The sequence below is a fragment of the Schistocerca nitens genome, chromosome 12 (genome assembly GCF_023898315.1).
Source record: "Schistocerca nitens isolate TAMUIC-IGC-003100 chromosome 12, iqSchNite1.1, whole genome shotgun sequence".
NCBI classification, from domain to species: Eukaryota; Metazoa; Arthropoda; class Insecta; order Orthoptera; family Acrididae; genus Schistocerca; species Schistocerca nitens.
This window is the reverse complement of record NC_064625.1, coordinates 189762791-189789098: the sequence shown is the minus strand read 5'-3', so window position 1 is coordinate 189789098 and position 26308 is coordinate 189762791. Positions and strand designations below refer to the sequence as shown.

The 26308-nt window shown below is 43.4% G+C and overlaps 1 protein-coding gene across 1 annotated transcript in view; it reads left to right on the top strand.

The window, feature by feature from the left end:
* LOC126215009 (transcriptional activator cubitus interruptus-like) overlaps positions 1-26308 on the top strand; it is a gene marked incomplete at its 5' end in the record, with an annotated part of 126893 nt that overhangs the window by 63341 nt on the left and 37244 nt on the right. Inside the window, 6 exons of the mRNA XM_049941634.1 lie at positions 512-610; positions 2107-2301; positions 4613-4896; positions 8520-8855; positions 13969-14118; positions 22906-23070. Coding sequence (XP_049797591.1) covers positions 512-610; positions 2107-2301; positions 4613-4896; positions 8520-8855; positions 13969-14118; positions 22906-23070 — 1229 coding nt within the window. The remainder of the gene's footprint in view (positions 1-511; positions 611-2106; positions 2302-4612; positions 4897-8519; positions 8856-13968; positions 14119-22905; positions 23071-26308) is intronic.

Below are 26308 nucleotides of genomic sequence, written 5' to 3'. Positions count from 1 at the left end.
AATTAACAATTGGTGTGGTTTGTCTGGAATTCTTAATAAGAGGCGACTCTGACTGTAATGGGTAGTTAGTATCCAATTGGGAATGTAATTAGTTTCTCGACAACATGTTCAAAAGTCTTTTTTCGTTCATTTCCGTCTCAGGAATGGTCAACTTACTGATGTTAATAAGGGATGCTGGCGTAAGACGAGGAGAGGAGATTCGACATCATCTGCAGAATAGGTACCTTTTGTAAACGAATTTGAGGTTGCTTCCCGGCTCGATAGTGTCCGTGGATCAAACTGTTCGCCTCAGTGTCCTCTACAACACCGAGATACGTCGCAAACAGTTACTGTTCATTACGACGGTAGTGACATGTTCGTTGACGATGTTGGCAGGCCTGGCGCTGAGTCCCGACTACTGTTCATTATGATGGTAGTGACATGTTCGTTGACGATGTTGGCAGGCCTGGCGCTGAGCCCCGACTACTGTTCATTATGATGGTAGTGACATGTTCGTTGACGATGTTGGCAGGCCTGGCGCTGAGCCCCGACTACCTGGCGCCGCGGTCGCTCGCCGAGCTGCCAGCCGCCTCCACCGTGGCCAGCGCCGAGTTCGCCTTCTCGCTGGACGGTGAGTATAGCCCCTGACCTGCCCACCTTACCTTGCTGCTCTGCTGTGCGAGACTTAAGGACTGAAGAAAAAACCAGTCTCGGTTGCTGTGTTAAAATTTTGTATTATTCGCCAGTGGCGTGGTTAACCCTTATTTAGGCATCTCCAAATTGGCTGATATTTGGTAGCAATGGGTACACGAGATGTTGTTGTTGTTGTGGTCCTCAGTCCAGAGACTGGTTTGATGCTGCTCTCCCTGCTACTCTATCCTGTGCAAGCTTCTTCATCTCCCAGTACTTATTGCAACCTACATCCTTCTGAATCTGCTTAGTGTATTCATCTCTTCGTCTCCTTCTACGATTTTTACCCTTCACACTGCCCTCCAATGCTAAATTTGTGATTCCTTGATGCCTCAGAACATGTCCTATCAACCGGTCCCTTCTTCTTGTCACGTTGTGCCACAAAGTCCTCTTCTCCCCAATTCTATTCAATACCTCCTCATTACTTATGTGATCTACCCATCTAATCTTCAGCATTCTTCTGTAGCACCACATTTCGAAAGCTTCTATTCTCTTCCTGTCCAAACTATTTATCGTCCATGTTTCAGTTCCATACATGGCTACACTGCATACAAATACTTAGAAACGACTTCGTGACACATCTATACTCGATGTTAACAAATTTCTCTTCTTCAGAAACGCTTTCCTGTGATTTGAAGAAAAGTAATACAATGAGCTCTAACATGGAAAGGAAGCGTTTCCGGAGACATGTCCACATAACATCTTTTCTTTATTTGTGTGTGAGGAATGTTAACTGAAAGTTTGGCCGTACCTTTTTGTAACGCCCTGTATAAAACAATGGTGCGTCCAGGTTTGACATCTGCAGCACAAACGAAAAAGATAAAAGTTAACTAGAGTGAAAACGAAGGTACTGGACGTGACCCAAGGAGTAACTGTGTGGGACGAAAGAAGAAATGTGTCGATAGCAGATCAGTGTGGAATACGAGATTAATGAATGGTTCAAATGGCTCTGAGCACTATGGGACTCAACTGCTGAGGTCATTAGTCCCCTAGAACTTAGAACTAGTTAAACCTAACTAACCTAACGACATCACAAACATCCATGCCCGAGGCAGGATTTGAACCTGCGACCGTAGCGGTCTTGCGGTTCCAGACTGCAGCGCCTTTAACCGCACGGCCACTTCGGCCGGCGAGATTAATGAATGTAGACAAGGAAAAGAAATTGGAAGGTTTGTGTGGAAAGTATGGGCCTCACAAGACGAGGTGAGATCTGTAAATGTGGACGACCACAAGGGGTATGACTACCCAGACGGCTGCCCAAAGATGGGACAGCAGTTGGTGCAGTACTTGGACAGAATGTGGTAGACAAACAAGTTGTATGTGTGTGCGGGAGCAGTGTACCGAGCTGTGATGTGCCCGGAACACACTGCCACCGCCGCCGCCCGTCTTTGGTGCCTGAAGCAGCTGGCTGGAGGGTGGTGCTTTGTGGTGTTGCAGGCTCGCGGCTGACCAGCCCGCGGCCGGGCAGCCTGCGCCAGAGCAGGAAGCGCGCGCTGTCCTCGTCGCCGTACTCGGACTCGTTCGACATCAACTCGATGATCCGCTTCTCGCCCAACTCGCTGGCCTCCATCGTCAACGGCGCCGGCAGCCGCTCCTCCAGCGCCAGCGGCAGCTACGGGCACCTCTCCGCCGGTGAGTAACACTAACATCGTGACCACCTCCTCGATAACATCTTTGGAACGAAATAACGGGTGATCAAAAAGTCAGTATAAATTTGAAAACTGTGGTATTTCGATATCCGCTATTTGATATACCGATATATCGATATTTTCCAACGGCCTTAGTTGACCTACAGGTAGGTGCGTTAAGTGATGTAAGGGGAAATCCCCAGACACTGTGCACAGGTGCGGGTGACAGACTGCTAACGTGACAGGCAGCAGGGTTGGTCGAGGTGCGGGTGAGGAGGTGTACGTGTGAACCAGTCCGTCCGTGGTGGCCCCGAGGGCTGAGGCGGCCGGGAAGTAGGCCACAGGCCACGAGCCTCTGGCGCCGGCTGAGGATGACAGGTCCGTCACCGTGAAACGGTGGGCTGGTGGGTGACTCGAGGAAGGGGCAGCTTGCGTTCCTGCAGCGGAGCCGTGGAAACTGCGCCTGATTACCTCTAGTCTGGCAGCTTCGTTCCCCACCCTTGGAACATTCCGACCTCGTGCTCCATCTCTAATGGCCTCGATGTGGATGCGATGTACAGCCCCGTGGTCCAGCCCTCCCTTTCTATGTTGGACACTCGTAACTCTCTCTGGCACCAGATCGTGTCATACTCAAACTGTTTCATAAAACACTGAAAAAAATACGCAGTATAAAACTGTATTACTAATTTCTGGTGGGGGCCGGTCCCTCTGCCCCTTAGAACTGACTCACGTTAGTATCATAAGTCTGTATAGTCAACTTTCGCAATGTGGAGACATAGGAAAGAGTTAGTGAACTTCTGGAAGGTACGGACAGGGATGTGGAATGGCGCCGACTCCGACGCGATAGGTTTGTCTGTTTAGGACCCGTGCTGCGAACAGCCGAATCGAGATGGTCCCACAAATTCAGGACTGGGTTTAAATACGGAGGGTCTGGTGGCCAGAGGAGTACAGTAAACTTATCCAGGTGCCCTTCAAACTACACACATTCGCTGAGAGTTGTCACACGTTGCATTGTCCTGACGGTAGGTACCATCGTGCTGAGGAAAATACGAAGTTTGTCTAGGGGTGGACATGATTCCCAAATATAGATGCATACTTATGTTGATCCGTTGTGCCTTCCAGAATGACGAAATCACACAGACATTGCCACGAAAACACCCTGCTAGGGGATGGACCCTTCTGACGATTGTTGCAGGGACGTACACGCCAATGGCCATCCGTCCAAATGAGCACAAAACATTATTCATCTGAAACAGCCACCTGTCACCACTCGGTGGACATCAGTTGCCCACCGACGCCAGTCAGCACGTGTGCGCGAACCGGGTACCTGCTGCAGATTCCCGTATTCAACGAGCTTCGCTGAACGGTCGTCGATGAGACACTGTCCCTAGCCCCTCAATTCATCTGGACAGTCAGTCGCTCGATAGTTGCACATCTGTTCGACCGTACGTACACATCTCCTCCGCCGTCATTCACCCCGGTGTCCGCCCCCGGTAGCTGAGTGGTCCGCGCGACAGACTGTCAATCCTAAGGGCCCGGGTTCGATTCCCGGCTGGGTCGGAGATTTGCTCCGCTCAGGGACTGGCTGTTGTGTTGTCCTAATGATCATTTCATCCCCATCGACGCACAAGTCGCCGAAGTGGCGTCAAATCGAAAGACTTGCACCAGGCGAGCGGTCTACCCGACAGGAGGCCCTCGACACACATCATCATTCACCCCGGTCATCTCTGACCTGTGGTGCACTACAGTTTCCTCGGCTCTGGTTTTGGACGGCTCCATTTTCCCACTCACAGTATCCTTCAACCGTAGTGCCACGTGAAGGCTTTCCAGACTTAACCGTTTTGAAAATTCTTCCATCCTTGGCCCGATAGCTGATGCACCCTTTTGGACGTCAGTTGCTCCATTTCCACATTACGACAAGAATTGCACTGCTGACCATTCCCACCCCGACATATCCCCTCCACTGCTAGTGCTGGTTCAAATGGCTCTGAGCACTATGGGACTTACCATCTGAGGTCATCAGTCCCCTACAACTCAGAACGACTTAAACCTAGCTAACCTAAGGACATCACACACATCCGTGCCCCAGGCAGGATTCGAATCTTCGACCGTAGCTGTGGCGCGGTTCCAGACTGTAGCGCCTAGAACCGCTCGTCCACACAGGCCGGCTGCTAGTGCTGCCACCTGCCATGTGAGAGTTGTTATTGCTGGCTGAAGTCGAACATAGGAGGTGGTCACATTAATGTAGATAGAAAAAGTAGTGGCGAAATAGTAGAAATGGACGGGTGCCACATCGGACCGCCGCTCTCTCGCAGGCGCCATGAGCCCCGCGGTGGGGCTGCACCCGTCGGCGAGCGCGCAGCTGCAGCAGCTGCAGGCGCACCTGCTGCGCTCGGGCGCGCTGCTGCCGCCGCCCGTGCTGCCGCCCCCGCACCCGCACGCGCACGCCCACGCCCACGCGCACGCGCAGGCGCTCTTCGGGCTGCACGCGGCCGCGGCCGCCCAGCACCACCATCAGCACCACCAGCACCAGCAGCACCATCAGAACCACTCGGCACCCAGCACGCCCACGCCGCCCGCCGCCGTCGCCAAAGTCGAGGTACGTATGTATGGCCGTGCCAGCAGCTCTGCATCGAGCACCGCTGACACTGCGCACTGGTCGCTCCAACACGGCGAGGCACGACTCCACTCCGATATTAAATAGGATTTTTTTAACTTCTGGCCCACTTACGGCCCTATAGTTTAGAAAGTAACAGGCATTTGTAGTGCAGTGGACGAATCAGCAGTTGTTGTTGTTGTTGTTGTTGTTGTCTTCAGTACTGAGACTGGTTTGATGCAGGTCTCCATGCTACTCTATCCTGTGCAAGCTTCTTCATCTCCCAGTACCTACTGCAACCTACATCCTTCTGAATCTGCTTAGTGTATTCATCTCTTGGTCTCCCTCTACGATTTTTACCCTCCACGCTGCCCTCCAATGCCAAATTTGTGATCCCTTGGTGCCTCAAAACATGTCCTACCAACCGGTCCCTTCTTCTTGTCAAGTTGTGCCACAAACTCCTCTTCTCCCCAATTCTGTTGAATACCTCCTCATTAGTTACGTGATCTACCCATCCAATCTTCAGCATTCTTCTGTAGCAGCACATTTCGAAAGCTTCTATTCTCTTCTTGTCCAAACTATTTATCGTCCATGTTTCACTTCCATACATGACTACACTCCATACAAATACTTTCAGAAACGACTTCCTCACACTTACATCTATACTCGATGTTAACAAATTTCTCGTCTTCGGAAACGCTTTCCTTGCCATTGCCAGTCTACATTTTATATCATCTCTACTTCGACCATCATCAGTTATTTTGCTCCCCATATAGCAAAACTTCTTTACTACTTTAAGCGTCTCATTTCCTAATCTAATTCCCTCAGCATCACCCGACTTAATTCGACTACATTCCATTATCCTCGTTTTGCTTTTGTTGATGTTCATCTTATATCCTCTTTTCAAGACACTGTCCATTCCGTTCAACTGCTCTTGCAAGTCCTTTGCTGTCTCTCACCGAATTACAATGTCATCGGCTAACCTCAACGTTTTTATTTCTTCTCCATGGACTTTAATACCTACTCCGAATTTTTCAGCAGTTAACAACTTACTAATGTGGCCACCGTGTCAGAGCTGCCATTTGTCAAATGACAGCCCTGATTTTGTCGCCAGATTAGCCCGCTGATTCATCCACTGCAATAAAAAACCTGTTATTAAATTGGTTGTAAAACGACAGTATCTTAATTCAGGCCAGACATGTAAGATGTTTTACTGCAGCTTCGTTTCTTTTTTTAAATCGGTCTTCAGACTGGTTTGATGCAGCAACCACAACTTCATCTCCTGTAACCTCCTGTCGCCCCCCCCCCCTTTTTCCCTCCTCCAGCTTTTACCCTGTGCAGCCCTCCTAGTACCACGCAAGTAGTTGTCTGATGTTTCAACACATATCCTGTCATTCCGTCCCTTCTCCTTCTTAGTGTTCTCTATGCAGAGTACGTCCTTTTTCCAAATGTCATCAGCCCACGTAACTCTCAACATCTTTCTGTAACACCGCATCTCAAACGCTTCGATTCTCTTCTTTTCCGGTTTTTGTGATTCTCCTCCGTACAATGCTGCGCTCCATACGTAAATTTCTGCCTGAAATTTTTCTGTTGGACAGGAATGCCATCTCCGTCTATTCTAATCTGCTTTTTATGTCCTTGCATCATTCTTTATAAGTCAGTTTGCTTTCATTTCATCTACCTTGGAGTCATTGATTTTGATGTTAAATTTATCGCTAGTCTCATATCTGCTGCACTACTTTCATTTTTCTTCTGTTTATTCAAGATCTACAGCTACATCTACATACATACTCTGCAATCCACCATACGGTGCGTGGCGGAGGGTACCTCAAACCACAAGTAGCATGTTCTCTCCCTGTTCCACTCCCAAACAGAACGAGGGAAAAATGACTGCCTATATGCCTCTGTACGAGCCCTAATCATTATTCCATACTCATTAAACTGTTCATTCCACTCAACAAGGCTAAATGCGCCCGTGGACGGATGCACATAGGGAAGGAGTACAGTACCACAGTAATGTTGACCAGATTTAGAGATCACTATCCTCTAGTAGCATTATTCCTTCCCACACCGTAACACTTGGAGCACCAAAACGATCATGTCCGACCCTTGCAGGAGCACGTAATGCATCCCACGAGCAACTGCAAACAGAAACATTTTGATGGTGCAGGTGAGGGGAGGCTTAACGTTGCCTGGGCCTCCTGATCTGGACATCTCTGAACACGCTGTACCCGCGAGTCGACGTTACTGTAGCACTATTCCTTCATGTGCGTCTTTTCAAGGGTGCATTTCTCTCTGACTTCATATTTACGGATGACATTGCGCGACCGCATTGAATAGCACTGGTGAAGGGGCTCCTCGGACGAGAGGATATTTGCCGAACGGACTGGCCTGACTGCCCACCCGACTTAAATCCCATCGGGAATGTGTGGGATGCGTTGGGTTCAAAAGGCTCTGAGCACTATGGGACTTAACATCTGAGGTCATCAGTCCCCTAGAACTTAGAACTACTTAAACCTAACTAACCTAAGGACATCACACACATCCATGCCCGACGCAGTATTCGAACCTGCGACCATAGCGGTCACGCGATTCCAGACTGTAGCGCTTAGAACCGCCCGCCCACACCGGCCGGCAAGATGCGTTGGGAAGACGCCCACATGCACCATCTACCATCCGGCAGTTGTCACCCACGCAAGTGAATGAATCCAGGATGGATGCACTTTGCAGAGCATGTGGTGATCACACACCCTATTAAGAAATACTTCCCACCAATTGTAATGTCTTGGGGGCCACCATAAATCGCAATGGCTTCAGCGTAATTATTGTCTTTGAATGAAAGAGTCACTTCACTTGTCTCATTACGTTTTTGTTTCAGTTAGCTTATGTACTACAATGTAGCAGTTCTTTCTCTGTACGGTCCAAGTTTTGTGGAGCTGTGTTACCTGGCCACGACCCATCAAGCGGAAGCCACATCGGTCCTTAAGTTTTTTGCAGCAGCCTATATGCAACGATATGTATCGATTATTAATTATTTGGGCTTTCTTATTTGTCAGTGACCTCTCCACTAGCGCACACGAATACCTCCCAGTACGCGAATAGCCAGAACAGAGTTATCACATTGGAGCCCGTACTCACAAACCTGAGAATGACAGTTCAAACCCAACCACGGCCATCCAGATTAAGGATTTCTGTGATTTCCCTACATTGCTTCAGGCAAATGCCAGGGTGCTTCCTTCGAAAGGTCATCGCCAGTTACCTTCTCCATCCTCCAAACAATCCCAGCTCGTGCTCCATCCCTAATGACCTCTATGTGAATGGGTTGTAGAACCCCAATCTCCATTCCTCCCTTTTCGTGTCGGTATCTCTCGACCTGCCCGTCCACATCCAGCTCCCCGTCCACCTACAATACTCACCAGTACCTCTCTCTGATCTGCATCTCTCGACCTTCCAAACCACACCCAGCTCCCCGTCCACCTACAATACTCACCAGTACCTCTCTCTGACCTGCATCTCCTGACCTCCCTAACCACACCCAGTTCCCCGTCCACCTACAATACTCACCAGGCCCTCCCTCTGACCCGCATCTCTCGATCTCACCAGTGATCCCACCCCGTGTCCCGCAGGCCGCCAGCGAGAAGCTGCGCTGCGAGGCCTCCGGCGCGTCGTGCGGCGTCAGCGTGGTGGAGGCGGACACGAGCTCGTCGTCGACGCCTCACCAGCACCAGCAGCACCAGGTGCGCCACGCCCGGCCCACGGCGCGCATCAAGCGGGAGCCCGCCTCCACCGCCCCCGCCTCCGCCGCCCCCGCCGTCTCGACCAGCCAGCAGGCGCTGTCGGTGGCGGCGCTGGCAGCGGCCGACGCCGACCTGGGCGTCGACGAGCCGGCGGACTTCATCGAGACGCACTGCCACTGGCGCGACTGCGGCACGGAGTTCCCCACGCAGGACGACCTCGTCAAGGTGAGTCGCTACGAGGAGTACTGTGAAGCCGTCGGCACACGGACCGTGCTGTCGAACGTTAACGATGAGCGCGCCAAGTTCAACGTGCTGCTGAACGCTCAGCAACGAAGCGACTTGTGCACACGGTACGTGGGCCCCAACGTGGTAGACGCGATCGCAACGCACTCCAGTGACAGCTGAGCGACGTTCCTAGTTCGTAAATCATATTGTTCACTCAATGGGCGCGCGTAAAATTCCCACGTTAGCTCTATTACAACGCACATTTCCCGCATCGTCCACGAAAAGGAAAGTACCACGTCCAATCAATTAGAACACATGCTTATAAAAGCTCCATTACAAACAGTGCGGTACAAATTTGGAATACTTCTCCGCATAAGATAAACATTATTTCATCATTCCCACGTTTTAGTAGAACCCCGGGGTCAGTCTTACTCGATCACTGTTCCTACCCAGTAGGAGAATCTTTGCAACATGTGAATTACGAAGCGTAAAAGAAAAAGGAGCAAAACATCTTCATACGAGTAGCGCAAGCTGTCCTGTAGATTAAGCCAATCGAACAAGTCACCCCTCAAAAAAAGGTGAACTTATATTTACATAACATCAAATATTGTAGTATATACTTACATTAAACTAATAATGAAGTATCAGAATCTAATAAATACGCGAATGTCGGGAAAAAAATTTAGAAGTGGCAAGACGTGAACCACCACCGCAACAATGAACTCCATTTGGGACAATAATACTACTCATTACGCTATACCAACAACACGCCTTTGACTAGTAAACATTGTAGTTTACCTTATGCTGAAAACCTTAATCGTAAATATGTTCCTAATTGAAATTTAATTATAACAAGTTGTACCAAGAACAATGCGTTTTGGGTGGATCTTAAGTGTGTCGCTGTCCTCAAATAGCCTACTCTCTTAATACACTCGTTACAATAATTCTTTTGCCACGAATACGATGTTTCTCATTATTTTATTGGAACGAATCACAAAACTAACAATGGGTTTTCCAGTGATTCTCAATTTGCTGGTGGTCAGAAACGGCAAATATACATATAGGCTTGAAATGAATGCCAATATGGCGCCTCACAACTCTGCACTGAAGGGAGACGGCGTGCGTGTGACGTAGGTGGCGTTGTGCCATCTCATTGGTCAACGCTCAGACGCACGCTCAGAATATCTGACACGCCAGATATTGCTCTGCACGTTGGGAAAGACTCCCGAACGTGCTATTCCACGCTATGACGTCAGAAACTCGGCACGCTCAACGCTCAACGTTCGGATGCACGGTCCGTGTGCCGACGGCTTTACGGTCTGTGGTGCTCTCTTTCGCCTCTGTTGGGGACGCTGACCAGCACGCGGTACGTGCATAATGCTTTTAGACCCGTTTCTTCGCTGTTCTTGCAACAGGAAGGAGATATGTTGCTCCAACAGGATAATGCTCAGCCGCGAAACTTAACGTGCCCTGCGAGATGTGCCACAGATTCTCTGGCCAGCACGATCTTCGGACTTGACTTCAGTTGAGCACATGTCGGATATCGTGGAACGAGAAGTGAACGGTGTGACTCGTCAACCAGCAACTCCTACAGAGCCACGCGAACAGGTCGTGGCAAACCTATCCCAGGACAGTATTCGCCATCTGTACCATCGACTGGATGCCGGAGTCAGCACCTGCATTGTCGCCCGTGGACGACACACCACGTACCATTATGGGTGTTTCGGCACGGGTCGATGCCTGCAACCTCAGAACTGCTTCTGCTATTGATCTGTAAATGTAATAATGTCATCTACCCCATATGCACTGTTGCAACAGTAAATCTTGAGTGAATTGGAAACTCTTAAAAAGGTTGTACTAATTTTTTTCTGGTACTATATTTTGAAAAGCATTTTCAATTTTCTGAGTCTCGGTTGACAAAAAATGACGCCGCTGAACGTATAAATCCGAGCATAAGTAATTACACCCACTAAAAGCTTTCGTGCAGTAACAATTAATGGTTTGCAGCATTTACTAGCGTGCCAGCTAAGCCCAGTTATATTAGTCCTTGAAGAGACAATATTCCAGGCTTTGGTGAACTGTTTTGGTATGACAACGAATGAATGAAGGCTCAGGGTAGATAGACACGAATCTGCACGATTTTGCTACAATATTTATATCCAATCTTGACTACATGAGAAATAAATTTGGATCACCATAGGATGAACTTTGTAAGATTATTTTACCGTATGCTCTTAATGCCGTATTTAGTTATCCTCTCCCAGTTCTTAAATACTTACATTTTTATTCCTAATTTTCCGTTTTTGTTTTTAAATATATTTTTCATGTTTGAAAAATAAATTAAATAAAATCGTGGACGTAAGAAGCTAATTATTTACAGTTACATATTTTAGTGTATTTAGTGCATTCTCGGTAATCGCAAAATACGTTTTAATCCAGAGTTACATTGGCATGTCTTAGGAGTTTTAAGAGCCATTGAAATATGTGGTCTGGGGAATCCAAAATGGACCAGAAAGTGTTTTAGGCCTAATTTTTTCAACTTTCCCCTTCAGTTCCCCTTGTGGTCTATATCCTACCCTATAATCTAAATGAACAAGGTTATCTATGAAACAAGAATTTTCTCGAAAATTTTACAAATTTTCTGCTGCACACAGAACTCATCAAAAGATGAAATAAGCTTCTAAACAACCCACTTTAGGATTTATACTAGTTATGTTTCTTAGTTTACTTTTGTACTAATTATGTAAAGTAATTATATATATATATATCGATTTTACGCATCACCAAACTGAAATGTGACACTAAAAAAAAAATGGAGAAAATTTAAAACGAAATTCCGTGAACACATGAATAATTGTGGATTTGAATAATAATGAAAATTACATATCAGCGTGCGGTACATATTTCAGAGAACAAAATCATGAAGTGACAAACAGTACACATGAACCAACAATGCCGAGATCTTGGACGACAAAATACATCGCTGGCATTGTTGAGAATGCTGTGTTACCTGCAGAGCGACGAAGATGTGGTGCTGCGCGGTCATCAGAGTGCGTTCAAACTCCCAATTTGTACACAGTGAGATTGTTTTTACACAGTCCAATCTAGCCACCACGAATGATGATGATGAAATTGAAATGATGAGGACAACACAAACACCCAAGGATAAATTCTAGTGTCCGATACCACCCGTCGGCTTTGACCAATGATGTCATAGGTAAGGCAAAGATGCTGCCTTGAAGTATCTATGAATGGAACGGATCGTAGTCATAAACAAACGAATGTAGCATGCCATAAAATAATACATTTAACGCGTCTATTATTTATGAACGAAGGTCAGTTAAACGAGTGGAATATGACTGAAATAGCTAAGAACACGAGAGCAATTACGAGTGCATACATTATATTATCCGCACAATCTACATCAAAGTTTTAATATACGCGCGTAACGAGGAAATCCAGAGAAATCATTTGACTTTCAATGACAGCAATCTGTGGCACAAACAAAATAACGGGTGCTATCGGACACTAGAATTGACCCTATTCTCCAAAGATGTGCTGAAAACTAGTTAAAGACTACAGTAAATTTTCCGAAAACATCTGTGTGGGCACAATAAAAAGTTAAACGTACGTACTGGACAAAACTACACAAAATTGCAAATGCGAACCATGGTATTACGTATTTATTATTGTTTATCTTCTGTAGGACTATTGAAGATTGCACAAACAAAGTTGACACTCGGCGCGGTGGCTGTAAATGCCTTTACGGTCGCTCCCATCAGCCATCGCGCCCAGTGATGAATTCTTCTGGCGAAATGATGGGCACGAAACTCACTGAAACGTAGCAACAAGACGACGCCACCACTCGGCTGATAAATCGAGAATTCATCAGTGGAACTCGCCGAGAAAGACTGCAATCGCATATATCGCACCGAGTGTCAACTTTATTTGCGCGCGTAATACCGCACAGGTCGTTAAAAAAAAAAGGTTGCCGTATATATATCATTCATCAGACTTACAACAGCTTCATTGTGAGCACCTTATCCTTAAACTTAAAAAAAATCATATTACGCAATTCTAAACAAACGAAAATGACCTACAGGTACCACAAGTAGAATTAAGTGCACATACTCTGAATGAGGCTCTGACGTCCCTGGGCATCCATGGTTTCTCCAAGGAAGAAACATACTTCCAAAATGTAGAATATTGGAAGGCATTGATGTAAAAAAAAAAAATGCATTTCGAAATCAAGTTATATGAAACCATTATGTTTCAGACTTGATTTGCAGAAAGAGTAATGATGTTAGATATCATAATGAGGTAGATACAAGAGGGAAAAACATATTGTGACTGTGGTACCTGACAGCTAGTAAGTATTTAAAAAAATCTCATAGTTAAACTGTTCAAGCTCTGCAGATAAACACTTCTTCTCAACAGGTTTCATTCTGGAGAATTATCTTAAGATAATTCAAAACAGTGTGTACGGCAATATTAAAAAATGTGGCATAAGAACATAAAATCCATCATAAATGACTGTTGTCGAGTAGTAAAATATATTACCTTGTCAGTTATGAAATGTAGCAAATCTTAATTCTAAATATATAGTTTAGGCCAAACATGGTGTTCGGAAGCACTCTGCGTATTTTCTTCCCGCGTGTGGAGTGCCTCCGTATGTAGGAGGAAGGCTAATTGTGTTCGGTACAGTTGACCGTGTAATACATTGTACTGCTTGACAACTGTAATTTGATAGATTTTATGTTGTTTGAAGTCACAGATTTTATGTCACCCTGTGAGTTTTCTTAAATGTATTCTTATGATACCTAATAATGGGGTCTGGAGACCGAAACCGTACATAGTGGAGAAGTATTTATAATCTTCGTCCCAGACTGTAAGGTTTTTTAAGAAGAGGGAAATTGGATTGATTGAAAACTTAGTAAGTTCTGAAAAATTACTTAACAAAGAGATGCACAGAGAAATGAACGTGTACGAGTCACCGATCCTGTCACATTTAAAATGTTTAGCTTATGAAACTAATAAATTAAATGTAATTGTGCTGCATAAGTATCACTCGCAACTACGCACCACGTCTGTAATGCTGCCCATTTGTTCGCAGCACATCAACAACGACCACATCCACACGAACAAGAAGTCGTTCGTCTGTCGCTGGGAGGGCTGCTCGCGGGCCGAGAAGCCGTTCAAGGCGCAGTACATGCTGGTCGTCCACATGCGCCGCCACACCGGGGAGAAGCCGCACAAGTGTACGGTGAGTAGTGACCGACACGTCAAGTCGGCCACACCTTTCGAGTTGACACGTATTTATTAAGAGCGTGTGCTTTCTGTATCTGCATCTGTACTAGACAAACACAGTGAAGTGCGTGGTATATTTCATTGTACCAGTGATGGCTTCATGTTTTATTCTGAATGCAGTGGGTATTAACAGTTGCTTAAACACCTCTGTGTTTGCTGCAACTATGTGAGTGATTGTAGCAGTTGTTAGAATATTCCTAGAGTCGTCACTTACGTGCAGTCCACGAAACACACTATGGGGGACATAGATGCTGTGAAGGCGACAGTGAGCCGGTGTTACAAATTTTTTTGTAAATACCACGATAGTCACAGATTGCAAATATCTGTTTATTCAGTTATTGGGTTTCATCGTCTTCAGATTGGTCTAAATACAGAAATGTGCATATTTTACAAAAAAAGTATATAATATTATTGTCTCAGCTGTAACAAGCAGTTTCGTGATATGTGTGGATTGGGAAATTAGCAAAATATATCTGTCTTATTTTGAAACTCACTTGCAACCACATGCAAGTTGCAGTTATGTAATTAACTATTTCAGTTTCCTACATTTCCTGATGTTTCGTTGCTAAAAGTTTTTATTTCAAACAAAGAGTCCAGGGACATGAAAGGGAAGCAGTGGTTGGGAAGGGAGTGAGACAGGGTTGTAGCCTGTCCCCGATGTTATTCAATCTCTATATTGAGCAAGCAGTGAAGGAAACAAAAGAAAAATTTGGAGTAGGTATTAAAATCCATGGAGAAGAAATAAAGACTTCGAGGTTCGCCGATGACATTGTAATTATGTCAGAGACAGCAAAGGACTTGGAAGAGCAGTTGAACGGAATGGATAGTGTCTTGAAAGGTGTATATAAGATGAACATCAACAAAAGCAAAACGAGGATAATGGAATGTAGTGGAATTAAATCGGGTGATGCTGAGGGAATTAGATTAGGAAATGAGACACTTAAAGTAGTAAAGGAGTTTTGCTATTTGGGGAGCAAAATAACTGATGATGGCTGAAGTGGAGAGGATATAAAATGTAGACTGGCAATGGCAAGGAAAGCATTTCTGAAGAAGATAAATTTGTTAACATTGAGTATAGGTTTAAGTGTCAGGAAGTCATTTCTGAAAGTATTTGTATGGAGTGTAGCCATGTATGGAAGTAAAACATGGATGATTACTAGTTTGGACAAGAAGAGAATAGAAGCTTTCGAAATGTGGTGCTACAGAAGAATGCTGAAGATTAGATGGGTAGATCACATAACTAATGAGGAAGTATTGAATAGGATTGGGGAGAACAGAAGTTTGTGGCCCAACTTGACAAGAAGAAGGGATCGGTTGGTAGGACATGTTCTGAGGCATCAAGGGATCACCAGTTTAGCATTGGAGGGCAGTGTGGAGGGTAAAAATTGTAGAGGGAGACCAAGAGATGAATACACTAAGCAGATTCTGAAGGATGTAGGCTGCACTAGGTACTGGGAGATGAAGAAGCTTGCACAGGATAGAGTAGCATGGAGAGCTGCCTCAAACCAGTCTCAGGACTGAAGACCACAACAACAACAACAATGTGTCTTCATAAATTTAACAGAGGAAGCAGTTAAAATATGTTACCATAAGTGGCACTGTCACGCGGATTAAAATCGTGATAAAATAGTAACCACATATATCCTGGAATGTGGTGTCATCACTTCTGTATTGTACTACCAGCACCAGTGTTGTAACCACAGTACGCAGGCAACTACCTGGCATTACGGGACATGTGTTGTTACTGTTCTGTGTGAGAATGCTGTTTGGGGACTGAGTCTGCCTTGATCCGTGACTTTCAGGATATCATGTGAGAAAAATGATAGTTGGGTTTTGCACGATTGATATTTTTGGAATCCGTGCCAGTTGGCCATTGTGAGCGAGTTAAAACTTATCGGTTTTCAGTTTGGATTCGATATCGTGGTTGTCAGAATCCTGCAATCCGACCCTTCTTGCTGAGGCATTCTGGGAACTTGTTCCTCTCCACCCTGTCTTTTTCTTATGCTGGCCTTCTGTTGCTATTCCTCCTTACAAGTCTCTAATGATCTTGATTTTTCACATTGTCTCAAGTGAGGTAAGTTTGCCACAAACTAGTGCCTTGGCAGTCTAATGAGCCCATAAGAATTTCAAGATTTGTTCTACAATAAAATGTTGGCATGTTTCTAAGGTTGGTGAGAAGTCCAGACTATAGTTCAAACCACTCTGTGTATCATCATTTCTCATGTCATGTAGTCATGTATTGTGTCATCACTTAAGAGTTAAATTTTTACATAAACTATTGAAAAATCATAGATTTTTGATTCAAATAAACCAATAAAAAATGACAACTTCTCCATCGATGCTTATATGAATGAATAATTTGGATAAGGTTTCCACAAGTACAATTTTAACACATCCTTATTTACAAGTAAGAAATATAACTTCATAATGTTTGAAGTGCGATGTCTATTCTCCGTAAGCAACACATATCTGAAATAATAATTTTCTTAAACAGAAAACATTCCTGAATAAAATGTGTGATTTTGACACTCACTTGCAACCTCATGCAAGTTGCAGTTACGTAATTAACTATTTCAGTTTCCTACATTTCCTGATGTTTTGTTGCTAAAAGTTTTTATTTCAAACAAAGAAATGTCTTTAAAGTTATGTTAAATAGTGTTAATGTCCAAATTGTTTACATTGTGAATGGCTGACTTCGACATTTCTCAATGTTTTCTAGAAACTTCTGTTTTAAAATAGTATGTATTTTATACAAAAATGAAATTTTGTATTCCTAGATTTGAATTTACTGAACTGACCGAAGAAAAACATATACAGAAAGTTTCAGTTTGTGCAGAATCATAACTGTGCATAAGAAATGAGTTGATGAATTGTTGCAGATCATTAAATTACTTCAGATGATGTTAAATAATGATTAATCTGTTCTCAACTAGCAAAATTCATTTTCTTGTATCATTTGTATTAGTACAAGGGTGAATTTCTTATTTTATAAGTTCATGTAAGCTTTAGAAAAACTCATGCAAATGGACTTACCATTCTACTTAGTCTTTTGAAGAGGAAACACAGTTTTCCACAGGTGATAGCCAGTTTCTTGACCCCATTTTCATAAAATGAATGGGGCTGTGACAGCAGCCAGTTGCATACGAATGCTTTGACAGCGGCATCATTGTCAAATCTGTGTCATCCGACAGCTACTTTCAAGGCTCCAAACAAATCAGAATCGCAGGGTGAAAAGTCCGGACAGTATCAGACTGTTCTAGTATGGTCCAGAACAGTTTTTTATTTTTTGTCGATTTTGGACAACAGTGTGGCGTCAAGCATTGTCGTGAAGCGCGATCGTAACCCAGACTTTTCTGACAATATGCAAACTTTCTTTGCTCCAAAAGTTGGCAGTGGTACGCAGCATTCACTGTGTGACATTCATAGTGATAACTGATGGTAACAATTCCTTTAAAATCAAACAAGACTGTTGCAAGAACCTACTCCGTGTGGAGACCATTTTCTGCTTTGACAGGCGAAGATTTATACTTTTTGTGCCATTCCGTGTAGCTTTCTTTTTTTCGATTGCAGGTCATAATGGTGCTCCCACATTTCATCGCAGCTCACAATTTGGAGCAAGAAATGTTCCCCTTCAGACTGGTGGCATGTCTTAGCAATTTGCACACCTTATAAAAGCGAGATTTATTATCTGCGCTGAGAAGATGAGGCATCCACCTTGCGGACACAGTCCAAAATTGAAGGTTGTCAATAATGATTGCCTGAGCACTATTGTAGCTTATGCTAACCTCAGTAGCAATTTCACCGACTCTTATTTGGTGATCGTCTTCAGTAAGCTGACGAACAGTGCAAATATCCTCCTCAGTCGTGCTGATCCTCTAGCGACATCGGTCCACTGCATTCTCAACTGTTTTTTGTCCTCGTAAAAACAGTTTGTGCCGTGCAAACACTCGGGTCTTTGTCGGGGCACTGTCCTCGAGGTGTGCCACAAGTCTTTTCAAAATTTCAGACTGTTGTACACCCTCTGTTGTGAGAAACTGGATTATAATATGTTTTGGAACAGATGACGGCATTCTTGTTCGGACATTGTGATTCCACCTAAAGACGATGTCGTAGTTGCCGAGAACGACCGGCGGAAACAAAAGGGACAGGCAGAGACCGCGCCACTCTCCATTTACAGAAAGGCACGTAAAACAAAAACTTGTAGTTTACATTTCATTCACCATCATACGTTACTTCGTGTTATGATTTTTGGTCTTCCTCGTGTGTTCTACTTACCTATCACTACACTGGGTCTGGCTGTCTAATGCCTGCGATTGCAAGTGGTCGTGGGATTGAATTACAGTTGGACTGTGGAAGTTTTCAGTCTGCCTTTAATCTGGTCCTCACTTCTTGATGAGCTTAGGAGTCAGTAGGAATGACACGTGGTTCCAATTCCATGTTAAACTGTTCGTCCCTGTGCCCTTTTGGATAATTGGGGTAGAGTCGGGACACACGAGTTGCCGAAGTAATGTGCAACTGAAAGACTCGCACCCAGCTCGTCCTTCCTCTCTCTCGTGTCGTCTGTTCGACTCGTTTGTCTTATATCTATCCCTGCTCGTCTCGCCCTGTCCGCATTGCTAATCTTTCCTAGGCAGTTTCTGAGTCCGGCACCTCTGGTAAGTGGCAGGGGATGGGGGATGTACGTTCCTCATCGCATTCTGCTTTCGGGGGCTTCCAGCTGATCCTAGATACGGCACCTTGCCTTTCTTCCTATATCCCCCTTTCTTCTTTTTTGTCCATTACCTAGCCTCTGTTGACCTTCGGTAGACCTCGGGCTCTTCTTCCCTCGGGTTTTCCACAGTAGGCCATCTCTGATGTGCAATCGTGTAGATCTATCTGTTTGAGGAAAAAGGGACTGGTGACACAGTAGTTTGCTCCCTGTATCCAACCAACCAACTTGCACCCAGCCATTGACCCACACACAGTTATTATTATCCATAACCATTATTTTAGCCCTGGTTCTTTTTTTTTTCCGGTTTGTGTTCGTTCAAGGCATCAAACTTTTTTCAGACTGTGCTACATATAAAAGTGTTCTGGAAGGTACATCAGTATAATAAAAATTGCAGAGTGTCGCATATGTTACTAGAAGGTGTATCGCCTATTCCTGTGCGAATTTTGTGTCAGACAGTTCATTAACCAGCTGTCTCAATAAGCCACTTACATTTCGAGGTCAATAACTGCCGACTTTGCCCGTCACAGCAGTGCAACAGGATGCAGATCCCCATTAAGAGGCAGCCAACTGTTTTCACGGCCGGCCCGAACGGCCGAGGTCGGACGTGCGCGTCCTCACAGAAATGAGGGCCGTCTGCATGCGGCGAGGCCGCGGCTGTGAAGGTCGCCACGTGCCGCCCGCTACCGCTTGCCGGTCATGCGGGGTCTATTATGCTGAGGACGCTTTTACGACTGCTGCCTCCTGTTCGTAGAATCTCACTGCTGGCAGTGTGATTGCTGCTTCAGTGTCGTATACCCAGCTCATTCAAATTCTCCTCTCAGTGTGCTGATGCAACGGCACGACACGCCACACTCTGTGTACATACGAATGACCATTTCTCCCCGGTGTTAATGGAACATTCTGAGACAGAAATAAAATAGTAATATGTCTGCCAAAGTCTGATGTAACCTCTTGATTAGCCCACACCAGTATTAGGAGGTGAATTATTAATCTTTTCTACATATTTGCAATTACTAACAGTTTCTCAACTAAATAGCTTAACAGTGTGTGTGTGTGTGTGTGTGTGTGTGTGTGTGTGTGTGTGTGTGTGTGTAAAAAAACTCATCACTAATTAAAAACGAAATGAAAATAAGTAATGAAACAAAGAATAAAAATGAATGTGTTACATTGCTACTAACATGGATTTCTCGTGCTGCCCTGCAGTTTGCAGCCACCTCAGTATGTCTTAAAGTTTTGCCTGTACCAATTGGGAAAATAACTTATACTTAACAGTCACATGGGCATTTCCTGCAAATATTACACCTATGTACACTGACTGTAAAAATCAGAGGGTCACTTCAGTAACTCTTGCAATAGAAATGAAATTAAATTCACAGCTGGGAAACTTTAAATGTTGTTTACTACAAGGTATAGTGTTTTTCACATTCCTGTTATTTGCCTACATAAATGATTTACATAGGACATTAGAGGGCCTTTCAAAATTGTAAGGTTTCACGATAGCATAAGAATATTGATAACGGGCCCAAATATATCCGTACCAATTGCAGCCACGAAAATAAACAGGTGTACAACTGGTTCAGAGCCAGCACCTTAAACCTTGAACTTGAAAAAGCCCATCTTATGCAATTCCATAGAAATATCGGTTACAGGCCTTGCGAGCGGAGTTCAGTGAACATTGGATGTATGAGATTCCACACTATGAATAGAAATAATTTCCATATGGACTATGCTCCCCTTTTTAGTGTTCAGAAGGAGTTTGATGTTCTGGAACACAAGGTTTCTGACCAGCAAACGTAAGATAAAAAATTCCAAAATATTTGAACGTGAAGTAAAATGATACCTCATTAGCCACTCCTGCAATTTGTGAGAGTACTTCACTCGAGAATGAACATTTTGAATAACTGACTTTTGTATTATGCATTCTGAGTTTGCCATACAACTGATAGCAGTCTGTGTAAAATTAAAATGATTTCCTTAAAGTATCACATAGCTGTTCTTGAATGGATTAGCACCAGTGATAAGTTGTTTGTATACTGTAGAGAAGTAGCTGGCAGTGCTAGCTTCTGGCTGTTAATGTAGAACTTCAAACAGTGTAAAGACCAGGATGGAATAACAACACTGCTACGAAGAGGATAAATTGCTACTCACCGTGCAGAGGAGATGTTGAGCCGCAGACTGGCACAGTGAAAAGGTTTTTGCCTGAAAGGCCTTCTTCCAAAATAAAAAACAATCGTACAACCCTCGTACACGTGACCACAGTCGCCGGCCACTGGGATCGAGCAATCCTTTTGTCGTGCCCGTCTACGACTCGACGTCTGCTCCGTATTGCGTGCATCAGTCTATTTTTTCATAATATAAAACTCCACTCGTTCCGTGTTCCTGGGGACTCTGTATCGTGTTCGGATTTACAGAACTTGATGTGTGAATGAAGAATGTATTATGTAATATGACTAGCCATCTGCTTAGTGTGTGGCTCAAAGCAAAATAGTCCCGTACGGCTTTCATTCGTATGAAACATTTAATATCGTAATTACGGTTACTTGTCCAGTTATCGAGTGACTCGGCAGAATATCGAGTCGTCACAACTAGCTACTTGTGTATTTATGTAAACAAAAATTGCAATGACATATGCTACTGTGCAACAGACACAACATTTTGCTGATCACACTGTGTTTCTACACTACTTGTTCAATTAGACTGACACATTTACTTATTGTGGTCATTGTCACTAGTGTACCACGGCACACATTTCCCTCTCGAGTGATATGTGGAATATGCTTCGAGTAATGTACTGAAATTCATTCTAGCCATTGTATGTCATAAACAGTCGAACATCTGATATGGATATTGTATTGTTTGAATGCAGCTGCAACCTGCAGTGTATAAAATGCTCCTCTTAAATTGTTTCCGACTGTAGTTCATTTTTAATTTTCCCATTCATCGTGCTAGAGTGTTTCCAGTTTCAAAGATGATAAATATGTCATTTTTCTGTGCCTAGGTAATTTACTCATTTTATGAAAACTTGAACATGACTGTATAAAGTGTAAATACAGTCCCAGCTCAACTCCACCATTTGTAAAGCTCGTTCTCAACTACTGAATTTAGTCTGGTTTCAACTGTAGTTACAGTTTACTCCAAAATACCAAGCTCGGTGCAACATATTTAAAATTGTTCAAGAGCAGTAAACACAACATAAATTTTATGTACTTTTTTGGATCATTGCTCTCAGTATTGTTGATTCTAGTCATTCAATTAGGTGCCTGGATTTTTTAGAATTAACTTCAACATCCAATTTTAATACTATTACCATTTACTCACATTTTCATTAGAAACTGTGTTATTGCATTCTAGCAAATCTTTCCACTCATAATGAGATTTTCACTCTGCAGCGGAGTGTGCGCTGATATGAAACTTCCTGGCAGATTAAAACTGTGTGCCCGACCGAGACTCGAACTCGGGACCTTTGCCTTTCGCGGGCAGGTGCTCTATCATCTGAGCTACCGAAGCACGACTCACGCCCGGTCCTCACAGCTTTACTTCTGCCAGTATCTCGTCTCCTACCTTCCAAACTTTACAGAAGCTCTCCTGCGAACCTTGCAGAACTAGCACTCCTGAAAGAAAGGATATAGCGGAGACATGGCTTAGCCACAGCCTGGGGGATGTTTCCAGAATGGAAGGTAGGAGACGAGATACTGGCAGAAGTAAAGCTGTGAGGACCGGGCATGAGTCGTGCTTCGGTAGCTCAGATGGTAGAGCACCTGCCCGCGAAAGGCAAAGGTCCCGAGTTCGAGTCTCGGTCGGGCACACAGTTTTAATCTGCCAGGAAGTTTCTTTCCACTCTTCATCGCTCAGCCACACCATACGCCTTACACCAAAGAAATTACACCAAAGGCACAACTGCGATCTCAGTATTAACAAAGTAGTTCATTCCTATGTAGTGTGTTGTTTCTAGAACAGTGTATTGTGTTGTCTATTAATTAGTGAGGCTGTAAAACTGACAAGTTTCATTACAAATGGGACGCTTTTGTGTAGTTCGAAGGTTGCATCAAGGCGTACTCGCGGTTGGAGAACCTCAAGACACACTTACGCTCACACACGGGGGAGAAGCCGTACACGTGTGAGTACCCCGGATGCAGCAAGGCCTTCAGTAATGCCTCGGACCGTGCAAAGCACCAGAACCGCACACACTCCACCGAGGTAAGCAGTGCTGCGTGCTGGGTCCGCTTTCTAGCTCGTCTGCTGTGGCTCACGAGTAACTCTGAATTATGTCTCTGTGTTTTTCCAAACATTTGCTAGTTTCATTGATACAAATTTCTCTTCCTAGAGTAACGAATCCATTCACAAATGCTTTTATCAGGGAATAGAGGTAATCATTTTATCTGCCAGTGTCAAATTTCCCAATAGTTTTGATAACCAATCACATCAGAAACAGTGTATTTTTGAAAAATCCTTATTGCAGCTAATTGTTTAAAGTTAAAATTTTTGCAATACGCAGATACAGATATAAAACCCACAAACAGCCCTTTAGCTTTGCAAACTTGTAAATTGACACAGTGTCCACTCGCTTCACTTCTTCCAGCCGATCGCCGAACAGAATACGTAACATTGTGCAAATGTATTTCTCGTGGTACGACAGAACACCCGGAGGATGTTTACACCGATATTTCCTCTGTAATATTTTTGCTAGTGTCGAACGGAGTGTACGGTGAAAACTCAATCTGTAGGACAGTGTCGGCTGAGAAAACCGAGCAGGGAAGGTGGCCTGTTTTGCACGTTTGTGAAGCTAAGCTAAAATGCTGTATTTGTATTTACTAGTAAACCCCTGAGTATTTGAAAAATCGAACACTCGCATATAAAACAGCATCAGACTTCTGATTATTTTAGAAATGAGTTAATCTTTTAAATACTCGACTGTAATGACGTAGGTGACAAAAAGTTTAGGAAAGTGTCGAAATCGTGCGTAAAGAATTTTGGAAGTTGCCGAGTGCTCACATTACAAAATACTGAACGAATATAGTCTGGGTAATCGGCACTCCATTTTAATCAAAAACTAGTTTCTCACGCTTCTTAGTGTCTGTGACACTATATCTCCTGATGTACGTGTAATAGAATTTTGCAGGTATATTCTGTGATATATGTGGATACTGTCTGCAAACTATGTTGCAAATGCAGTTGGTAGCAAAGAAATTATAAATTAAAATGTCATGCCTGTTGTTGAAGATGTATTACATGAACAGCAAAAACTATAAACTTCATTCCTTTCACCCTATTTTAGGTATGGCAGTGAGGAAAAAGTTTCATAAACGTTTGACATTATGTGTAAAATTTGTTGTAAGTTGTAAGTGCTTTCACTCTTAAACAGTGGATGAATACGGACCAAATACTTGCATGCTGTCAGCCATGTTGCCTCAAGACAAACACACAGCTTCCAGTTGTAATACGTGGTAAAGAATAAATTAAAGATGACCTGTTGAGTTGCAGACAGGCACAATGAAAAGGCTGTTACATATTAAAGCTTTTGGCCAAAGCCTTATTCAGCAAAGAAAACACACACACATTCACACAAGCAAGCGCATTCCGTGCACGTGTCACCACTACCACCGACAACTTCAGTCGGGACTCCTTACTTTAAAGCAGTGAATGCACTCACAGAAAACATTTCTTTTATGATTGACTTCAGTTAACCATTTTTCCCACCTTGTTCATGTAAACATTCATTGAAAGTTTCCATTAAGAAATTAGTTTGGCCAATACAGAGCACAGCCTTGTGTTTAAATGTTCAATAACACTTTCAAACAAAAGATGTTAAAGCTTTACATAATTCCAAATATATCATCTCGTGTAAACAAGTCTAATTAGCACTCATTTTCTTTTCATGCATTAAGGGGCATGACAGGTGGTAAGTACTGCTTGTTCTCACTAATTAATACCATTATTATCTCTTGTGTTTTGGACATAGTAGGAAGTATAGAAAAAATTGTATTCTCTCTCTGTGTCTCTCTTTCCCCCCCCCCCCCCCCCCCCCCCCCCGTGTCGTTATAATGAGTCTTATTCGTGAAATATTGTGACTAAAATTAAGTCAACATTCTATAATATAATTGTAATTTACTCCATATCCAAGCAAAAAAATTATGTGTTTTCCCCTGTGGTGTCCTCATAAAGAACAATTAATAATTTTTAAAAAATAGCACAATTTTTGTAACTGCATAACCCCATTGTGTGGAGAGACAAAAACACTGATGTCTTAAGATTCATGGTCTCGAATTCAAACGTAATCAAGTGAGATGCTTGAAATTGAGTTTTTCCAGTTGTAGTGGGGCCTCATAACATTAGCTACAAATAGTTAGGACTCAGTTAAATGTTCCTTTTCAGTTCATCTTAAAACACTTGACCCCCTTATTGGCAGTAGCGTTAAGAAGTACATGTCAGTAACCACAAGATGTTTCTTTTTGGCATCTGTTCCTTAGGAATTTCTTTTCTAAACTACAAGTAGTCATTTTTTTGTACTGCTAGTGATAAATATTAGGTGTTTTGTGGTCTTTCTGAAATGCTAGCATAGAAAACTGAATACCCAAAATATATCTAGGAAAGACCTGAGCAGAGTTCTGCAATGAAAAAATTCATATATCTCTTTTAATGTAATTACCCACTGTTTCATCCTCTAATTACAGAATTCTAAAATATTGTGAAAAATTTAATGTGGCAGGTGGTTTTGTTGGCAAAACATCCCAATACATAGCAATGAAAAGGATATCATCACAATAATAATTAAAATATACACTTAACTTGCTTGATGAATAAATGAGTCCACGGTTCTTTATTGAGAAAAATTACTTGACTCATAATTTACAAAGTCTTTACATTTATTTATTCCACGTTTGTCAAGTCAATGATGTTTAGTTCTTTTTAAAACTTGGGATTACAATTTCATAAACTAGTAATTTAACTACAAAATTCACATTAAAATTCACATGAGACTTCAAACTAATATAATTACAATGTTGAATTATTGTCAGTCTCTCTCTCTCTCTCTCTCTCTTTCTCTCCTCTCCCTCCTCAATTTAACATTTTTCTTACTTACATAATTTTGCATTCTTGGTGATTTTTGTTTTACAGTCTAATGCATATTTCTGTGGCTTGGATAGCATTTCTGAACTTAAAAAACTCACATCAAATGATACTATTTATTCAAAACTACAAAATACTGTCACAGAAAAGGCGGAGGATTGAAATTAGACAGTTTTTGGGCCTTAGCACTAAAGAACGCAAATAATACAACATTTCACCACTGCAACCCCCCTAACACAGATCAGCACGGCTCTGCAAGTTTAGGTAATGGTCTGGTGACATCATAAACATAGTGAATACATATAAACAGTTTGACTTGCTGAGGTTAAGTTTGAAACTGATGGCATCTCCAGCATTAAGAGATGAA